This window comes from Lampris incognitus, chromosome 1 (assembly GCF_029633865.1).
Source record: "Lampris incognitus isolate fLamInc1 chromosome 1, fLamInc1.hap2, whole genome shotgun sequence".
Taxonomy (NCBI): domain Eukaryota; kingdom Metazoa; phylum Chordata; class Actinopteri; order Lampriformes; family Lampridae; genus Lampris; species Lampris incognitus.
Genome location: NC_079211.1, coordinates 82,615,567 through 82,632,017, shown reverse-complemented (window position 1 = coordinate 82,632,017; position 16,451 = coordinate 82,615,567). Strand labels below are relative to the sequence as shown.

The 16,451-nt window shown below is 48.3% G+C and overlaps 1 protein-coding gene across 1 annotated transcript in view; it reads right to left on the bottom strand.

Annotated features, from left to right (window-relative positions):
* The window catches only part of card9 (caspase recruitment domain family, member 9), a 200,761-nt gene that overhangs the window by 15,356 nt on the left and 168,954 nt on the right, over positions 1-16,451 (bottom strand). The window contains exons 5-7 of the mRNA XM_056278109.1: positions 14,073-14,279; positions 4,267-4,434; positions 814-963 (exon numbers count right to left, since the gene is read on the bottom strand). Of these exons, the coding sequence (XP_056134084.1) occupies positions 814-963; positions 4,267-4,434; positions 14,073-14,279 (525 nt within the window). The remainder of the gene's footprint in view (positions 1-813; positions 964-4,266; positions 4,435-14,072; positions 14,280-16,451) is intronic.

Here is a 16,451-nt window from a genome sequence, read left to right as displayed (position 1 = left end):
GGAAATATGGAGCAGAAAGATTACTCCACGCGTTTTAAAAGTCTGTCCTTGGGCTTTGTAGATGGTCACTGCAAAACATGGCTTGCAGGGGAACTGAAGTCTGCGAACGAATGACGAATAAACGAATGTTATTAACGAAAATGGACAAATTTCATAATTTTCAATCCATTCATCAAGCATCTTTGCCAATGTGTGTATTAATCGCTGCAAGTCCGCCGCAAATCGCCACAAAATAAACTCAATTTCGCAAATAAATCAAGAATTTGACTTAGTGCTGAAAGTGCTGATTGTACAGATACCTTTCTTTTTGTCCTACAGTGGAGTAATTCTAGAGTTTTAAGTGAACATACAGTCTTGCTTTATATGTCGAGTGAGACAAGTAAATTCTTTATGAGACAGCACACGCCTGTTTCATGCCATAAGCCATCATCAGCAGTTTATGGCATGACACAAGCTTGTACTGTCTCATAAAGAATTTACTTGTCTCACTCGACATATATGTATATGCGTGTGTGCGTGTGTGTGTTACATTTTATTATTCCTTTAACTTTTACCTCACTGTTTGTGGTTAATTATTCCCTATTGCACCAACATACGAAGTCAAAGTCCTTGTGTGTTGTTGGAATACTTGGCAGTAAATATGATTCTGATTCTTAGACCAGAAGCAGTTTTCTGGTTGGTTGACTGAACTGTTGAAGGTCAAATAGTTTGTTCTTTTGTCTCCAATTTTAATTGTTCACTTTTAGTTTGAATACGCTGACTTTAATATCAGACGACTCTTCTCCGACACATCTTCTCATCTTGTCTTCTCACCTTGGTTGTCCCCTCCTCTGCCCGGTGAAGTTCTGTCCTCAGTTTGAAGATGGTGGACAGGACATAAAGCTGTGGAGGAGCTGCACTCTCTTCCTGCCGGCGTGTCTCCTCTTTCTTCTCCTCTTGCTTTCGGCTCTGTGATGTGACGTTCTGAGGTTGTGGGATTTAACAAACCAACACAATTATACTCAAATCGTTCTAATATTCATTCCTCCACATGTTTAATCACGCTCATATTAACAGATGCTTTGCTGGAGTTGAATCAACGTAGTCACAAACATGAAGACATATGCCTGACTGATGCATATTTCCAGGCCAAACCAGAAGCCAGTGGACTCCTGGCTTCCTTCAGCTCTGTCTACATGGGAAAAAAAATGAATGGATTTTTAGTTAAACATCTAAAATACAGTCTGTGGTGAAAACAAGCTGAAGAGATTTGCATGTTTTGTTCTGTGAGTTAATCTTGAAAATGAACATTGTGTTTACAAGTGATGACATCATTTATAAGATAACTTTAGCTTAACCTGTTTCTATGTGATGTATGCCATTTGTGAGCAACTATCTTTTCTACTAATACTACTACTACTAATACTACTACTACCTTTGGCTGCTCCCGTTAGGGGTCGCCACAGTGGATCATCCGTTTCATGTTTGAACTCTCCTCCGATGTTCCTGGCCTTACTCCCCTTCCACCTGGTCTCTTGCACACACAGTATGCCTACCTTTCTTCTTTCCATCATATCAGCCAGCTCTCTCCCTCTACCAGTCATAGTGCCTTCACCAGTCATAGTCATAGCATCTATCTTTTCTATATTACATAAATGCTTCTGAAATTCACTGCACTCATTACTTTTCTGGAGTTGGCCAAGGTGACAGGCGCCGGGCAGGTGTGGGGCTACTCAAGTCCCTGGTTGAGCGCCGCCACATTGGAGTTCTCCCCGGGGAATGAGAGGGTTACCTCTATACGGCTATGAGTTGCTGGGGGGAGGGCTCTGACTGTTGTGTGTGCTTATGCACCAAATAGCAGTTTGGAGTATCCGGCCTTCTTGGAGTCTCTGGATGGTGTCCAGGATAAGGCTCCACCTCGGGACTCTGCCATTCTGCTGGGGAGTTGGATCAGATGGGGCGGAAGGCTGCCGGACAGACTTGGCAAAGCCAAACGTGTAGTGAGAGTGAACTGGGAATGTCTGGTGGAGGCCTCTTTCCGTGAGGTCTTCAACTTCCACCTCTGGATCCCGAGGGAGGCTGGGGACATGGAGTCTGAGTGGGCCATGTTCAAAGCCTCTATTGTAGATGCGGCAAGCAGGAGCTGTGGTCGTAAGGTCATTGGTGCCTGTCGAGTTGGCAACCTAAGAACCCGTTGGTGGACACCAGCGGTGAGGGAATCCATCAGGCTGAAGAAGGAGGCCTTTTGGACTTGTTTGGGCCAGGGGTCTCCTGAAGCAGCAGACAGGTACCAGGAGGCCAGAAGGGCTGCGGCTTCTGCGGTCACGGAAGCAAAAACTTGGGTGTGGGAGGAGTTCTGCGAGGCTATGGAGGAGGACTGTCGGTTGGACTCAAGGAAGTTCTGCAAACCATCCAGCGACTCAGGAAGGGGAAGCAAGGCTTGACTCAGGCTGTTTTCAGCCGGGGAGGGGAACAGTTGCCCCGGACTGGGGATGTTGTCGAGAGGTGGAAAGAACACTTTGAGGAGTTCCTGAACCCGGCTAACACATCCTCAGTGGAGGAGGTAGGGTCTGAAGACTCAAGGGAAGCCCCACCCATATCCCTGGCAGAAGTCTCTGAGGTAGTTAAAAAGCTCATCGGTGGCAAGGTGCTGAGTGTGGATGCGATTCACCCTGAGATGCTGAAAGCTCTGGACATTGTTGGGCTGTCTTGGTTGACACGTCTCTTCAGTGTCGCGTGGAGGTCGGGGACAGTACCTGTGGAGTGGCAGCCTGGGGTGGTGGTTCCGATATTCAAAAAGGGGGACCAGAGGGTGTGCTCCAATTATCAGGGAATCACATTGTTCAGCCCCCCTAGTAAAGTCTACTCTAGGGTGCTCAAAAGGAGGCTCCGACCGATTGTTGGACCTCGGATCCAGGAGGAACAACGCAGAACAGACCAACTCTACCCTTGGCATGGGAGTTTGACCAGCCAGTCTACATGTGTTTTGTGGACTTGGAGAAGGCTTATGACGGTGTATCCCTGGGCACTCTGTGGGGGTTTACTGTGTGAGTATGGGGTACCGGGGCAGTTGCTACAAGCCATCCGGTCCTTGTATTACCAAAGTGAGAGCTGTGTCCACATTCTTGGTACAAAGTCAAACACATTTTCGGTGGATATCGGACTCCGCCAAGGTTGTCCCTTGTCTCTGATTCTGTTTGTGATATTCATGGACAGGATCTCAAGGCGCAACCAAGGTGAGGAGTGTGTCCGTTTTGGGAACCTCAGAATTGCATCTCTTCTCTTCATAGATGATGTGGTTTTGTTGGCTTCATCAGAACGCGACCTCTAGCGCGCACTGGGGTGGTTTGCAGCTGATTGTGAAATGGCTGGGATGAGACTCAGCACCTCCAAGTCTGCGGCCATGGTTCTCTACCGGAAAATGGTGGATTGCTCCCTCCGGGTTGGGGATGAGTTGTTGCCTCAAGTGAAGGAGTTCAAGTATCTCGGGGTCTTGTTCACAAGTGAGGGTAGGATGGAACGGGAGATTGACAGGCGGATTGGTGCAGCATCAGCAGTAATGCGGACGTTGTATCGGACCGTTGTGGTGAAGAGGGAGCTGAGCCGGGAGGCAAAGCTCTCAATTTACAAGTAAATCTTCGTTCCAACCCTCACCTATGGTCATGAGCTTTGGGTAGTGACCAAAAGGGTGAGATGGTGCATACAAGCGGCTGAAATGAGTTTCCTCTGTAGGGTGTCTGAGCTCAGCCTTAGAGATAGGGTGAGGAGCTCGGACATCCAGAGGGAGCTTGGAGTAGAGCTGCTGCTCCTTCGCATCGAAAGGAGCCAGTTAAGATGGTTCAGGCATCTGATTAGGATGCCTCCTGGGCGCCTTCCTTTGGAGGTTTACCGGGCATGGCCAACTGGGATGAGACCCCAGGGTAGACCCAGAACTCGCCAGAGGGACTACATGTCCAATCTGGCCTGGGAATGCCTTGGGATCCCCCAGGAGGAGCTGGAGGGCATTGCTGGGGAGAGCGACGTCTGGAGTGCCCTACTAAGCTTGCTGCCACCGCGACCCGACCCCGGAAAAGCGGCTGAAGATGAATGAATGAATAATCAAATCTAATATCAACGTGGAAATCAATTCATGTAACTTCATTAATTAACTCGCTTCAACTCTGTGTCAACCAGATATAGCTCACTATCATCAACACAGTCATGATGTGCACTTTCCTCATAAACTACTACATTAAAGCAGCTGACCAAGTAATTGTGTGTGTCTGTGTTATGTGTTTGGGTGTATACCTCCAGTTCTCTGACTTGGGCTCTCAGCATCATGTTGTGTGTCTGCAGACTCAGTAGCGCCTCCTGTTGGGGCCTCTCCTCCATGGCAGAGCGCAGCCGGACTGTACGTCCACGAGCCAGACGACTCTCACACTCGGCTGTCTGGACACTGCACTTCAGACGCTCCACCTGACACACACACACACAGACACACACACACAGGGGAGAGGTCAGTTGCTGTCATGTCAGAGTGATGTTTTAACAACACGTCCCCAATCCCAGATGTTTATTTCGCGGCAGCCATGACAAGAATCCTCATGACTCCTTTCTTCCTTCCTTCCAGAGAGGAAACACCACACTTATATCACCTTTATGTCTTGTAAAAAGTTTAATGGGCAATAATTCCAATTAACCCAGCCAGTGAGGATGCAAAAGCCAGTACATTCTTAGTGTCAGTCCCAAGCCTGGATAGGAAGGGCATCCGGTGTTAAACTTTTGCCAAATCAATATGCAGATCATAAATCAGATTTCCATACTGGATCAATCAAGGCTCGGGTTACCAAAGACCGCCACCGGTACTGTTAACCAGCAGGGTGCCAGTGGAAACTATGCTACTGTTGGGCAAAGGAGAAGGAGAGGGGGAAGACATGTCCAGAGGCAGCTAGAGAGGAGGAAAGCTAGGAGTGTGGAGGTGAGAGTCGGAACTTTGAATGTTGGCACTATGACTGGTAAAGGGAGAGAGCTGGCTGATATGATGGAAAGAAGAAAGGTAGGCATACTGTGTGTGCAAGAGACCAGGTGGAAGGGGAGTAAGGCCAGGAGTATCGGAGGTGGGTTCACACTCTTCTACCACGGTGTGAATGGGAGGAGAAATGGGGTAGGAGCAATTCTGAAGGAAGAATATGTCAAGTGTGTGGTGGAGGGGAAGAGAGTGTCAGACAGAGTGATGAGTATGAAGCTGGAAATTGAAGGTGTATTGCTGAATGTTATCAGCGCATATGCCCCGCAAGTTGGGTGTGAGATGGAAGAGAAAGAAGAATTCTGGAGTGAGTTGGATGACATGGTGGAGAGGGTACCCAAGAAGGAGAGTGGTGATTTGAGCGGACTTCAATGGACATGTTGGTGAAGGAAACAGAGGTGATGAGAAGGAGATGGGTAGGTATGGTGTCAAGGAGAGAAATGTGGAAGGACAGATGGTGGTGGATTTTGCGAAAAGGAGGAAATTGCTGTGGTGAATACATATTTCAAGAAGAGGGAGGAACACAGGGTGACGTACAAGAGTGGAGGAAAGTGCACACAGGTGGACTATATCTTATGTAGAAGGCGTGATCTAAAAGGGATTGGAGACTGCAAGGTGGTGACAGGGGAGAACCCAGATAGGCAACACCGGATGGTGGTCTGTAGGATGACTTTGGAGACCAAGAAGAGGAAGAGCGTGAAGGCAGAGCCAAGGATCAAGAAGAAAGAAGAAAGCCACTTATTTTGTCATTGAACAGTTAAAATGAGATTTGTTCTCTGCATTTAACCATGCTATTGTGTAGCAGCAGGGGGCAGCCGCAGCACCCAGGGACCAATTCCAGTTCTTCTTTCCACTGTTTTGGTCAGGGCACAGACAGGAGTATTAAAGCTAACGTGCATGTCTTTTCAATATTGGGTGGAAACCGGAGCACCTGGAGGAAACCTGTGGTGTATTGATAAATGTTCTATCATTCACTGTGGATACGGAACTACTTATTGTTTACATATTGTTGACCGGATGTAAGCCCGCCCAGAAAGGAGATACATATTAGGTGCAAAAGCGCCAAAACTCAGAACTGCGCTCTCCAATGCCTTGACAGTCAGGTGGCCATGTACAGCCGAGAGATATGAATAAAAGCTCCTTTACATAAAGTCCTCTCCGGGTACTTTGTCCATAAGAACACAACACTGGCGACGAGGGGGATTCGTTTTTTTTCCACGAAAACGTTTTCTTCTGAGACGGAGGAAAAGGTGTGAGAGAAGAGAGAGCTAACCGGAGCAAGGCGCTAGCTAGCTAGCAAGCAAAGGAGCAACTAGCAACGTCAGTCACGACATGGCTGTGTTTAGCAGGGAGTCGGGCTTGTGCTTCATCGAGGCTAACGGAAGCTTCAGCACGGACGAGGATCGTTCTGCACAGTTTATCGAAGCCAACGGGATTGAGGAGGGGAAGCAACGGGCTGTGTTCCTATCCGTGGTGGGTGCAAAGATTTTCGCTTTGCTGACTGACTTGGTAGCGTCAAAGAAGCCATCGGAAACGCCACTAGCTGATATTTTTAAAGCATTGAGGGACTTTTCTGTGCCAAAGAAGAATGTCCTGAGCGAACGTTATAGCTTCCGTGCCCGCAAGCAACAAAGTGGTGAGTCTCTAGCCGAGTATGTTGCCGCGCTAAAAGGGTTAGCAGCCTCTTGCGCATTTGGCGCGACGCTACAAGAACAACTGAGAGGTCAGCTAGTATATGGTATCAGTAGTAAAGAGCTGAGAACTAAGCTGTTGAGTGCTGCGTATGGACAAGAGCTAAACTGGGCTAAAGTGATGGACACGGTGAACAATTTTGAGTGCACATCCACGAGTCTTAGAGCGTTCCAGCAAGCTCCGCTGAGAACAGACATTGTGAGAGCCAGCAGCTACAAAGGGAGCGCCGGTGCGCGCGGAAACGCGGCACACGACAGGAAAAAGGGCGCCAGGGACACGGCGTGCTACCGGTGCCTCGGAGAGGGACATCAAGCAGAGACATGCAGGTACAAAGAGTTCCAGTGCAGAGCCTGCAACCGGAAGGGCAATCTGGAGAGGGCGTGCAGGTCCACTGCATCATCGGAGTCGGAGACGGCCAACCACGGCGGCAGCTCCAGACGGGGACCTAGGACGAGCAGGAGGGCCAATCCTGCAGAGAGGCAGACTCGCTACATCACCAGGGAGGAGTCTCCCCACGAGCAGCAAAGTGCATCGGAGGAAGAGACTGATGATGAGGACTACAGGGCCCCCAACAAAACCCACAAGCTGACCATCATCGAGGTAACAGGGACTGAAAAAGACTTGGGGTTGTTTTCCGTTACCGGTAGGCCTAAAAATTATAATGAATATGTCAGACCATTTATGGTCATGGTGAGATGTAATGGTGTAAAGATCAAAATGGAGGTAGATACAGGCGCAGCCATGAGTATCATAAATGAGAAACTGTACAGACAGAGGTTTAGCAAGTGTCAACTAATGCCATGTGATGTAAGTTTAAAAACGTATTCTTCAGAGCCGATTCCATTGTTGGGTAAATTCCAAGTGAAAGTACAGTGTGGGGAGCAAACAGAACAGCTATCTGTGTTGGTGTGTAAGGGACATGGGCCAACACTGATGGGTAGAAACTGGATCCAGTTCTTAAAGTTAGACTGGTCTAGAGTGAACCATGTACCGGTGGTAGTAGATCCACTTACTGAGATGTATCAAAAATACTTCCAGGTGTTTGAGAGAGACAGGGGGGTCATTTCAGGAGTAAAAGCAAGGTTACAGGTGGTTAGCGACGCCACGCCCAAATTTTGCAAAGCAAGATCAGTGCCTTATGCACTGACTACAGCGGTAGAACAGCAGCTAGACAGACTGCAAGAAAAAGGAGTATGGACCCCGGTAGAATATAGTGAATGGGCTACTCCCATAGTATGTATCCCCAAAACAAATGGAGAAGTCAGAATATGCGGGGATTATAAAGTGACAATAAACCCATGGCTAGAGGTAGACAAATATCCTCTGCCAAAGACACAAGACCTGTTTGCTAAACTAGCAGGTGGCAGCTATTTCACCAAGTTAGACCTCACACAAGCATATCAGCAAGTAGAGCTGGATGATGAATCCAAGCAGTACCTAACTATAAACACGCCTAAGGGGCTGTATCGTCTAAACAGGTTGCCATATGGAGTAGCAAGCTCCCCAGCAATATTCCAACGCATCATGGATCAGGTATTACAGGGGCTGCCAAGGGTGGTGTGCACAGGGACAACAAAAGCCGAACACTGGGAAAATGTAGAACGAGTGCTGGAGTGGTTACAAGACAGAGGTGTAAGGGTGAACAAAGACAAGTGTGCCTTCTGCCAGCCAAGTGTTACATATTTAGGGCACAAAATAGACAAGGAAGGGTTACACCCCATAGAAGAGAAGGTAACAGCCATAGCAAATGCTCCCACCCCAAAGAATGTCACAGAACTGAGAGCATTCTTAGCCCTACTGACATATTATGGGAAGTTTATGGACAACTTATCCACTATCATAAAGCCTATGACTGAGTTGTTACAGAAAGACAAGCCATGGGTATGGTCTACTAAGTGCCAGGAAGCCTTTGAGAAGGCCAAGAGCCAGTTAACATCAGACACAGTGCTGACTTTGACCCCCAGCTACCACTATTACTAGCGTGTGATGCAAGTGCCTATGGGTTAGGAGCAGTGATAGCACATAGAATGGCAGATGGTAGTGAACGCCCAATCGCATATGCCTCACGCACTTTAGCAAGACTGAGATCAACTACTCTCAAATTGAGAAAGAAGCACTAGGCATTATTTCTGGGATACAAAAATTTAGGGACTACTTATATGGAAGGAAATTCATATTAGTGACGGATCATAAGCCTTAGTAAAGATTCTAGGGCCAACAACAGGGGTGCCAGCGTTAGCCGCTGCCCGCCTGCAGAGATGGGCATTACTCCTCTCTGCCTATCAGTATGACATAGTCTACAAACGCTCCTTACAGCATGCAAATGCAGATGGTCTGTCCAGGCTCCCAGTACAGGGAGAAGCACCAACGAGTAACCCAGAGTACAGAGTGTCTTGGTTAGAAGCAATGCCAGTCTCAGCCAAAGATATTAAAATCCAAACAGATAAAGACAGGGTGCTCACAAAAGTTAGGCATTTTATACAGACAGGATGGCCTAAACATGTAGCAGATGAAGAATTAAAGCCATACTGGAACAGATGTGACAAGCTCACAGTGGAAGCCGACTGTGTGTTATGGGGTTTACGGGTAATCATACCCAAGACACTGAGACCTACACTCTTGAAAGAGTTGCATGCAGAGCATTTGGGCATTGTGAAGACAAAAGCAGTAGCCAGAAGCCATTTTTGGTGGCCACGCTTAGATCAGGAAATACAAAATATGGTAAACAATTGTACTTTATGCCAAGCAAACAGACACCTGCCCACCAAAGCGCCCGTACACCTATGGAAATGGCCAGAGCAGCCATGGGAATGAATCCACATCGATTTTGCAGAAAAAGGGAAACAGCAGTTTCTTTTGGTCAGTGATGCATACTCGCGCTGGCCAGAGGTCAAGCTTATGACCAGGACTACAGCTACAGCCCTAGTAGATGCAATGAGGGGCCTCTTTGCAGCGTGGGGGCTCCCCCAAGTGGTCGTTTCAGATAATGGCCTACAGCTAGTGGCAAGGGAGTTTGAAACCTTCTTAGAACAAAATGGTGTCAAACACATCAAGTCCGCTCCTTACAATCCAGCTTTCAATGGACAGGCAGAAAGGTTGGTCCAGACTTTTAAACAGTCTTTAGAGAAGCAGAAGGAATATGGGTATCCAGTGCAACAGTGCATTGATAGTTTTTTGTTTAGTTATAGGAACACTCCATCAACAACCACAGGGAAAACCCCAGCTGAGCTCTTTCTAAAAAGACAGGTTCGAACCAGGTTGTCGCTGATAAAGCCAAAATTCTCAGCACAGATGCAAGAGAAACACACAAAGGTTACAGGCAGTCCTAGAACCCTCCAGCCCAGTCAGAAGGTGAAGGTTAGGGATTTTCGGGGAGGGGATGGGAAGAAATGGAAACCAGGGGTGATTGAGCGAGCTCTAGGGCCAGTGACTTACTTAGTCAAGGAAGAGGGGCAAACCCTCAAGAAACACATTGACCAGTTGATCACAGATAAGACCACAGACAACACAGGAGACCCAGAATTTGACATTGCAGAACATGTGTTTGTCAGGGCTCCAGAAACAGAGGTGGTACCCAGTGGTGAACTGGAAAGAGATGAGGCATCTGCCGCTACAGAAGCACCATGCACCAGACCACAGCGAAACAGGCGAGCACCTGATAGGTTAACTTTATAATCTGCTTAGGAGAAACATCGATTGTAAACAACTGTTCATTGAGTGTTGACTGTAATAGGAAAAAGAATGTCACTGCTGTGGGTGGAAAACAGGTTTTATTTTTTTTGTGGTTGTTCAGATGAAAATATGAGAGGTTTAAAGTTTCTGGGGAGGAATGTGGTGTATTGATAAATGTTCTATCATTCACTGTGGATACGGAACTACTTATTGTTTACATGTTGTTGACCGGATGTAACCCCGCCCAGAAAGGATATAAATATTAGGTGCAAAAGCGCCAAAACTCAGAACTGCGCTCTCCAATGCCTTGACAGTCAGGTGGACATGTACAGCTGAGAGATATGAATAAAAGCTCCTTTACATAAAGTAATCTCCGGGTACTTTGTCCATAAGAACGCGACAAAACCCATGCATACATGGGGAGAACATGCAAAGTCCATACACAGAAAGGACCTCGGTTTCGAACCTAGGATCTTCTTGCTGTAAGGAACAGTGCTAACCACTGGACCACCGTGCCACCCATGACAAATAGTGGAATTGGAGGGAGGAAGACTGTTGTGTGGAGTTCAGGCAGGAGTTAAGACAGGCACTGGGTGGTAGTGAAGAGTTGCCGGATGGCTGGACAACCACTGCAGAAATAGTGAGGGAGACAGCTAGGAAGGTACTTGGTGTGTCATCAGGACAGAGGAAGGAATTGGTGGTGGAATGAGGAAGTACAACAAAGTATGCAGAAGAAGAGGTTGGCAAAGAAGAAGTGGGATAGCCAGAGAGATGAAGAAAGTAGACAGGAGTACAAGGAGACGAAGAGAGAGATGGCAACGGCAAAGGTGTATCGTGAGTTGTACGAGAGTTTGGACACTAAGGAAGTAGAAAAGGACTTGTACCAATTGGCTAGACAGAAGGACCGAGCTGGGCAAGAGGTGCAGCAGGTTAGGGTGATGAAGGATAGAGATGGAAATGTGCTGATAAGCGAGGAGAGTGTGCTGAGAAGGTGGAAGAAGTACTTTGAGGGCCTGATGAATGAAGAAAATGAGAGAGAGAGAAGGTTGGATGATGTAGGGATAGTGAATCAGGAAGTGCAGTGGATTAGCAAGGAGGAAGTGAGGGCAGCTATGAAGAGGATGAAGAGTGGAAAGGCAGTTGGTCCTGATGACATACCTGTGGAGGCATGGAGGTGTTTAGGAGAGATGGCAGTGGGGTTTTTAACTAGATTGTTTAACACAATCTTAGAAAGTGAGAGGATGCTTGAGGAGTGGAGAAGAAGCATATTGGTACCGATTTTCAAGAACAAGGGTGATGTGCAGAACTGTAGCAACTACAGAGGTATAAAGTTGATCAGCCACAGCATGAAGATATGGGAAAGAGTAATAGAAGCTGGGTTAAGAGGAGAGGTGATGATCAGCAGCAGCAGTACGGTTTCATGCCAGGAAAGAGCACCACAGATGTGATGTTTGCTTTGAGAATGTTGATGGAGAAGTATAGAGAAGACCAGAAAGAGTTGCATTGTGCCTTTGTAGATTTAGAGAAAGCTTATGACAGGGTGCCGAGAGAGGAGGTGTGGTATTGTATGAGGAAGTCAGGAGTTGCAGAGAAGTATGTAGGAGTGGTGCAGGATATGTATGAGGGCAGTGTGACAATGGTGAGGTGTGCTGTTAGAATGACAGATGGGTTTAAGGTGGAGGTGGGATTACATCAAGGATCGGCTCTGAGCCCTTTCTTGTTTGCAGTGGTGATGGACAGGTTGATGGAGGAGATCAGGCAGGAGTCTCCGTAGACTATGATATTCGCGGATGACATTGTGATCTGTAGTGAGAGAAGGGAGCAGGTTGAGGAGAGCGTGGAGAGGTGGAGGTATGCACTGGAGAGAAGAGGAATGAAAGTCAGAAGGAGCAAGACGGAATACCTATGTGTGAATGAGAGGGAGGACAGTGGAATGGTCAGGATGCAAGGAGTGGAGGTAACGAAGACATATGAGTTTAAATACTCGGGGTCAACTGTCCAAAGTAACGGGGAGTGCAGGAGACAGGTGGAGAAGAGAGTGCAGGCAGGGTGGAGTGGGTGGAGAAGAGAGTTAGGAGTGATGTGTGACAGAAGGGTACCAGCAAGAGTTAAACGGAAGGTTTACAAGATGGTGGTGAGACCAGCTATGTTATATGGTTTGGAGACAGTGGCACTGATGAAAAGACAGGAGGTGGAGCTGGAGGTGGCAGAGATGAAGATGATAAGATTTTCACTGGGAGTGATGAAGAAGGACAGGATTGGGAACAAGTATATTAGAGGGACAGCTCAGGTTGGACGGTTTGGAGACAAAGCAAGAGCGGCAAGATTGAGATGTTTTGGACATGTGTGGAGGAGAGATGCTGGGTATGTTGGGAGAAGGATGCTGAATATGGAGCTGCCAGGGAAGAGGAGAAGAGGAAGGCCAAAGAGGAGCTTTATGGATGTGGTGAGGGAGGACATGCAGGTGGCTGGTGTGACAGAGGGAGATGCAGAAGACAGGATGAAATGGAAACGGATGATCTGCTGTGGCGACCCCTAACCGGAGCAGTTGAAAATAGTTGTAGTAATGGTAGTAGTAGTAGTAGTAGTTTTGATAGTAGTGGTAGTAATGGGCATTAATCTCAACTGTAAGTGTGTTTTGTGTTGCAGATTTTTTTGTGAATTTGGAGATTTTCATTTGGGACTTTAACATTGACATCACTTGACCTCAAGTTTTTTGTTTAATCAGCACAAGTGAGACAAGGAAACGTAGAAACGAAAAATGACAACATGAACCTGATAAGACAGACATAGAAACAGACACTGACATGTGCTCGACAAAACATAATTAAATCGATTGCATCAGTATCAGTCTAGGACAGAAGTTATAGAGATAAAGGAGAAGAAAAGAAAAGAAAATCTGGGGAAGAAAGGGGTCAGAAGAAGGATGCAAACCAGACAGTGTTGCAGGGAGTGGGTGAGGCAGATGCTTGCGGTGTGTATGTGTCCTAGATCCACCAATTGTCATAGTGCCACTAAGCAGCAGACAGGCTCTGCCGCCACCCCCGGGCCCCACAGGCGTGCAGACATTCCACGACAAAGAAAACAGTCGGAGCCCAAAACATTGCTAACCCAGAGGAACACCAAGCCCACTGGCGGGCCAGGAGCCCACAGAGCAACAGCCCTCCGTGCCCCCGAGGAGCGCAAACCAGTCCCCAAAACCACAAGCCAGGCCAGCAGCCCCAAAGTGCACCCCCGCCACCAAACGCCAGGCACAGGCACAGGGCGCACCCGCAGATGTGGGACATGAGCCGCGGGTTGGCCCCATGACCAGTAGACCAGTGCACCATTGGGATCCCCCATCAAGTGGGCAGGCGGGGGGGGCACCTTGCCCCTCCACGCTCGACATAGGGATGAGATCCATCACACTGCCGCCAGATAGATGGCTGATTTGGCTGCATGTACCAAGCCCACACCCACATAGCCGAGTGCACCTGACTCAGGCCACCTGAAAACACCCCGATCGCCCCGGGGCCGACAGGGCCCTGCCAGTGCCCATGGATAGCAAGACATGCAGTCCCCCCCCACTGGCCCCCGCACCCATCACAGAAAAGCCACGCAGCGGGAGCACGTGACATGACTTCAAGTTAATGACAGCAGGACGTGACCAAAGCTCCTATCCAAGTGTCCACATGAGTTTACTGTGATGCAACGTTTCCCAAACAGAAGAGTTTTGTTTGTGGACCTCTATCTGCAGGTCTCTGTTGGCCAGCAGAAGGTTGTTCTTCTCCTGGTTCACAGCTGTCATGTCCGCCATCAGACTGTAGTTATGTTCCCTCAGACGCATCACCTCCTCGTTTAGCCTCTCTCGCTCCTCACGAGCCTTCTGCACACGCTCAGTAAGCCGGCTCAACTCCCGGTCCCTCAGCTGCTGCTGCCGAGACCAGTCCTCCTAAAGTAGCAGAACAGAAGAAAACACAAAAAGATATTACAGGAGTTTACTGAAGTCGTAGTTTGGCTGAAATCACTGCTGTATTCGTCATACAACCTGACATTTATAACTGTTTCCTGAGCCATTTGTTCATGATGAAACACGTTGTTTCCTCTGCTCATTAACATGACCTTCACACTGTCTGGTAGAAACAGATATCTTCATGCTGATGGCAGGGCTGTGTTACTGTCTGGTAGAAACAGAGTTTCTCATGTTGACGGCAGGGCTGTGTTACTGTCTGGTAAAACAGAGTTCCTCATGCTGACGACAGGGCTGTGTTGCTGTCTGGTAGAAACAGAGTTCCTCATGCTGACCACAGGGCTGTGTTACTCTCTGGTAGAAACAGAGTTCCTCATGCTGATGGCAGGGCTGTGTTACTCTGGTAGAAACAGAGTTCCTCATGCTGACGGCAGGACTGTGTTACTGTCTGGTAGAAACAGAGTTCCTCATGCTGATGGCAGGGCTGTGTTACTCTGGTAGAAACAGAGTTCCTCATGCTGACCACAGGGCTGTGTTGCTGTCTGGTAGAAACAGAGTTCCTCATGCTGATGGCAGGGCTGTGTTACTGTCTGGTAGAAACAGAGTTCCTCATGCTGACGGCAGGGCTGTGTTACTGTCTGGTAGAAACAGAGTTCCTCATGCTGACGACAGGGCTGTGTTACTCTGGTAGAAACAGAGTTCCTCATGCTGACGGCAGGGCTGTGTTACTGTCTGGTAGAAACAGAGTTCCTCATGCTGATGGCAGGGCTGTGTTACTGTCTGGTAGAAACAGAGTTCCTCATGCTGACGGCAGGGCTGTGTTACTGTCTGGTAGAAACAGAGTTCCTCATGCTGACGACAGGGCTGTGTTACTCTGGTAGAAACAGAGTTCCTCATGCTGACGGCAGGGCTGTGTTACTGTCTGGTAGAAACAGAGTTCCTCATGCTGATGGCAGGGCTGTGTTACTGTCTGGTAGTAACAGAGTTCCTCATGCTGATGGCAGGGCTGTGTTACTGTCTGGTAGAAACAGAGTTCCTCATGCTGACGGCAGGGCTGTGTTACTCTGGTAGAAACAGAGTTCCTCATGCTGACGGCAGGGCTGTGTTACTCTGGTAGAAACAGAGTTCCTCATGCTGATGGCAGGGCTGTGTTACTGTCTGGTAGAAAAAGAGTTCCTCATGCTGATGGCAGGGCTGTGTTACTGTCTGGTAGAAACAGAGTTCCTCATGCTGATGGCAGGGCTGTTAGTCTCTGGTAGAAACAGAGTTCCTCATGCTGACGGCAGGGCTGTGTTACTGTCTGGTAGAAACAGAGTTCCTCATGCTGACGGCAGGGCTGTGTTACTCTGGTAGAAAAAGAGTTCCTCATGCTGACGAATGGGCTGTGTTGCTGTCTGGTAGAAACAGAGTTCCTCATGCTGACGGCAGGGCTGTGTTACTGTCTGGTAGAAACAGAGTTCCTCATGCTGACGGCAGGGCTGTGTTACTCTCTGGTAGAAACAGAGTTCCTCATGCTGATGGCAGGGCTGTGTTACTCTGGTAGAAACAGAGTTCCTCATGCTGATGGCAGGGCTGTGTTACTGTCTGGTAGAAACAGAGTTCCTCATGCTGATGGCAGGGCTGTTACTCTCTGGTAGAAACAGAGTTCCTCATGCTGACGGCAGGGCTGTGTTACTGTCTGGTAGAAACAGAGTTCCTCATGCTGACGACAGGGCTGTGTTACTCTGGTAGAAACAGAGTTCCTCATGCTGATGGCAGGGCTGTGTTACTGTCTGGTAGAAACAGAGTTCCTCATGCTGACGGCAGGGCTGTGCTACTCTGGTAGAAACAGAGTTCCTCATGCTGATGGCAGGGCTGTGTTACTCTCTGGTAGAAACAGAGTTCCTCATGCTGATGGCAGGGCTGTGTTACTCTGGCAGAGACAGAGTTCTTCATGCTGATGGCAGGGCTGTGTTACTGTCTGGTAGAAACAGAGTTCCTCATGCTGACAACAGGGCTGTGTTACTGTCTGGTAGAAACAGAGCTCCTCATGCTGATGGCAGGGCTGTGTTACTGTCTGGTAGAAACAGAGCTCCTCATGCTGATGGCAGGGCTGTTACTCTCTGGTAGAAACAGAGTTCCTCATGCTGATGGCAGGGCTGTGTTACTATCTGG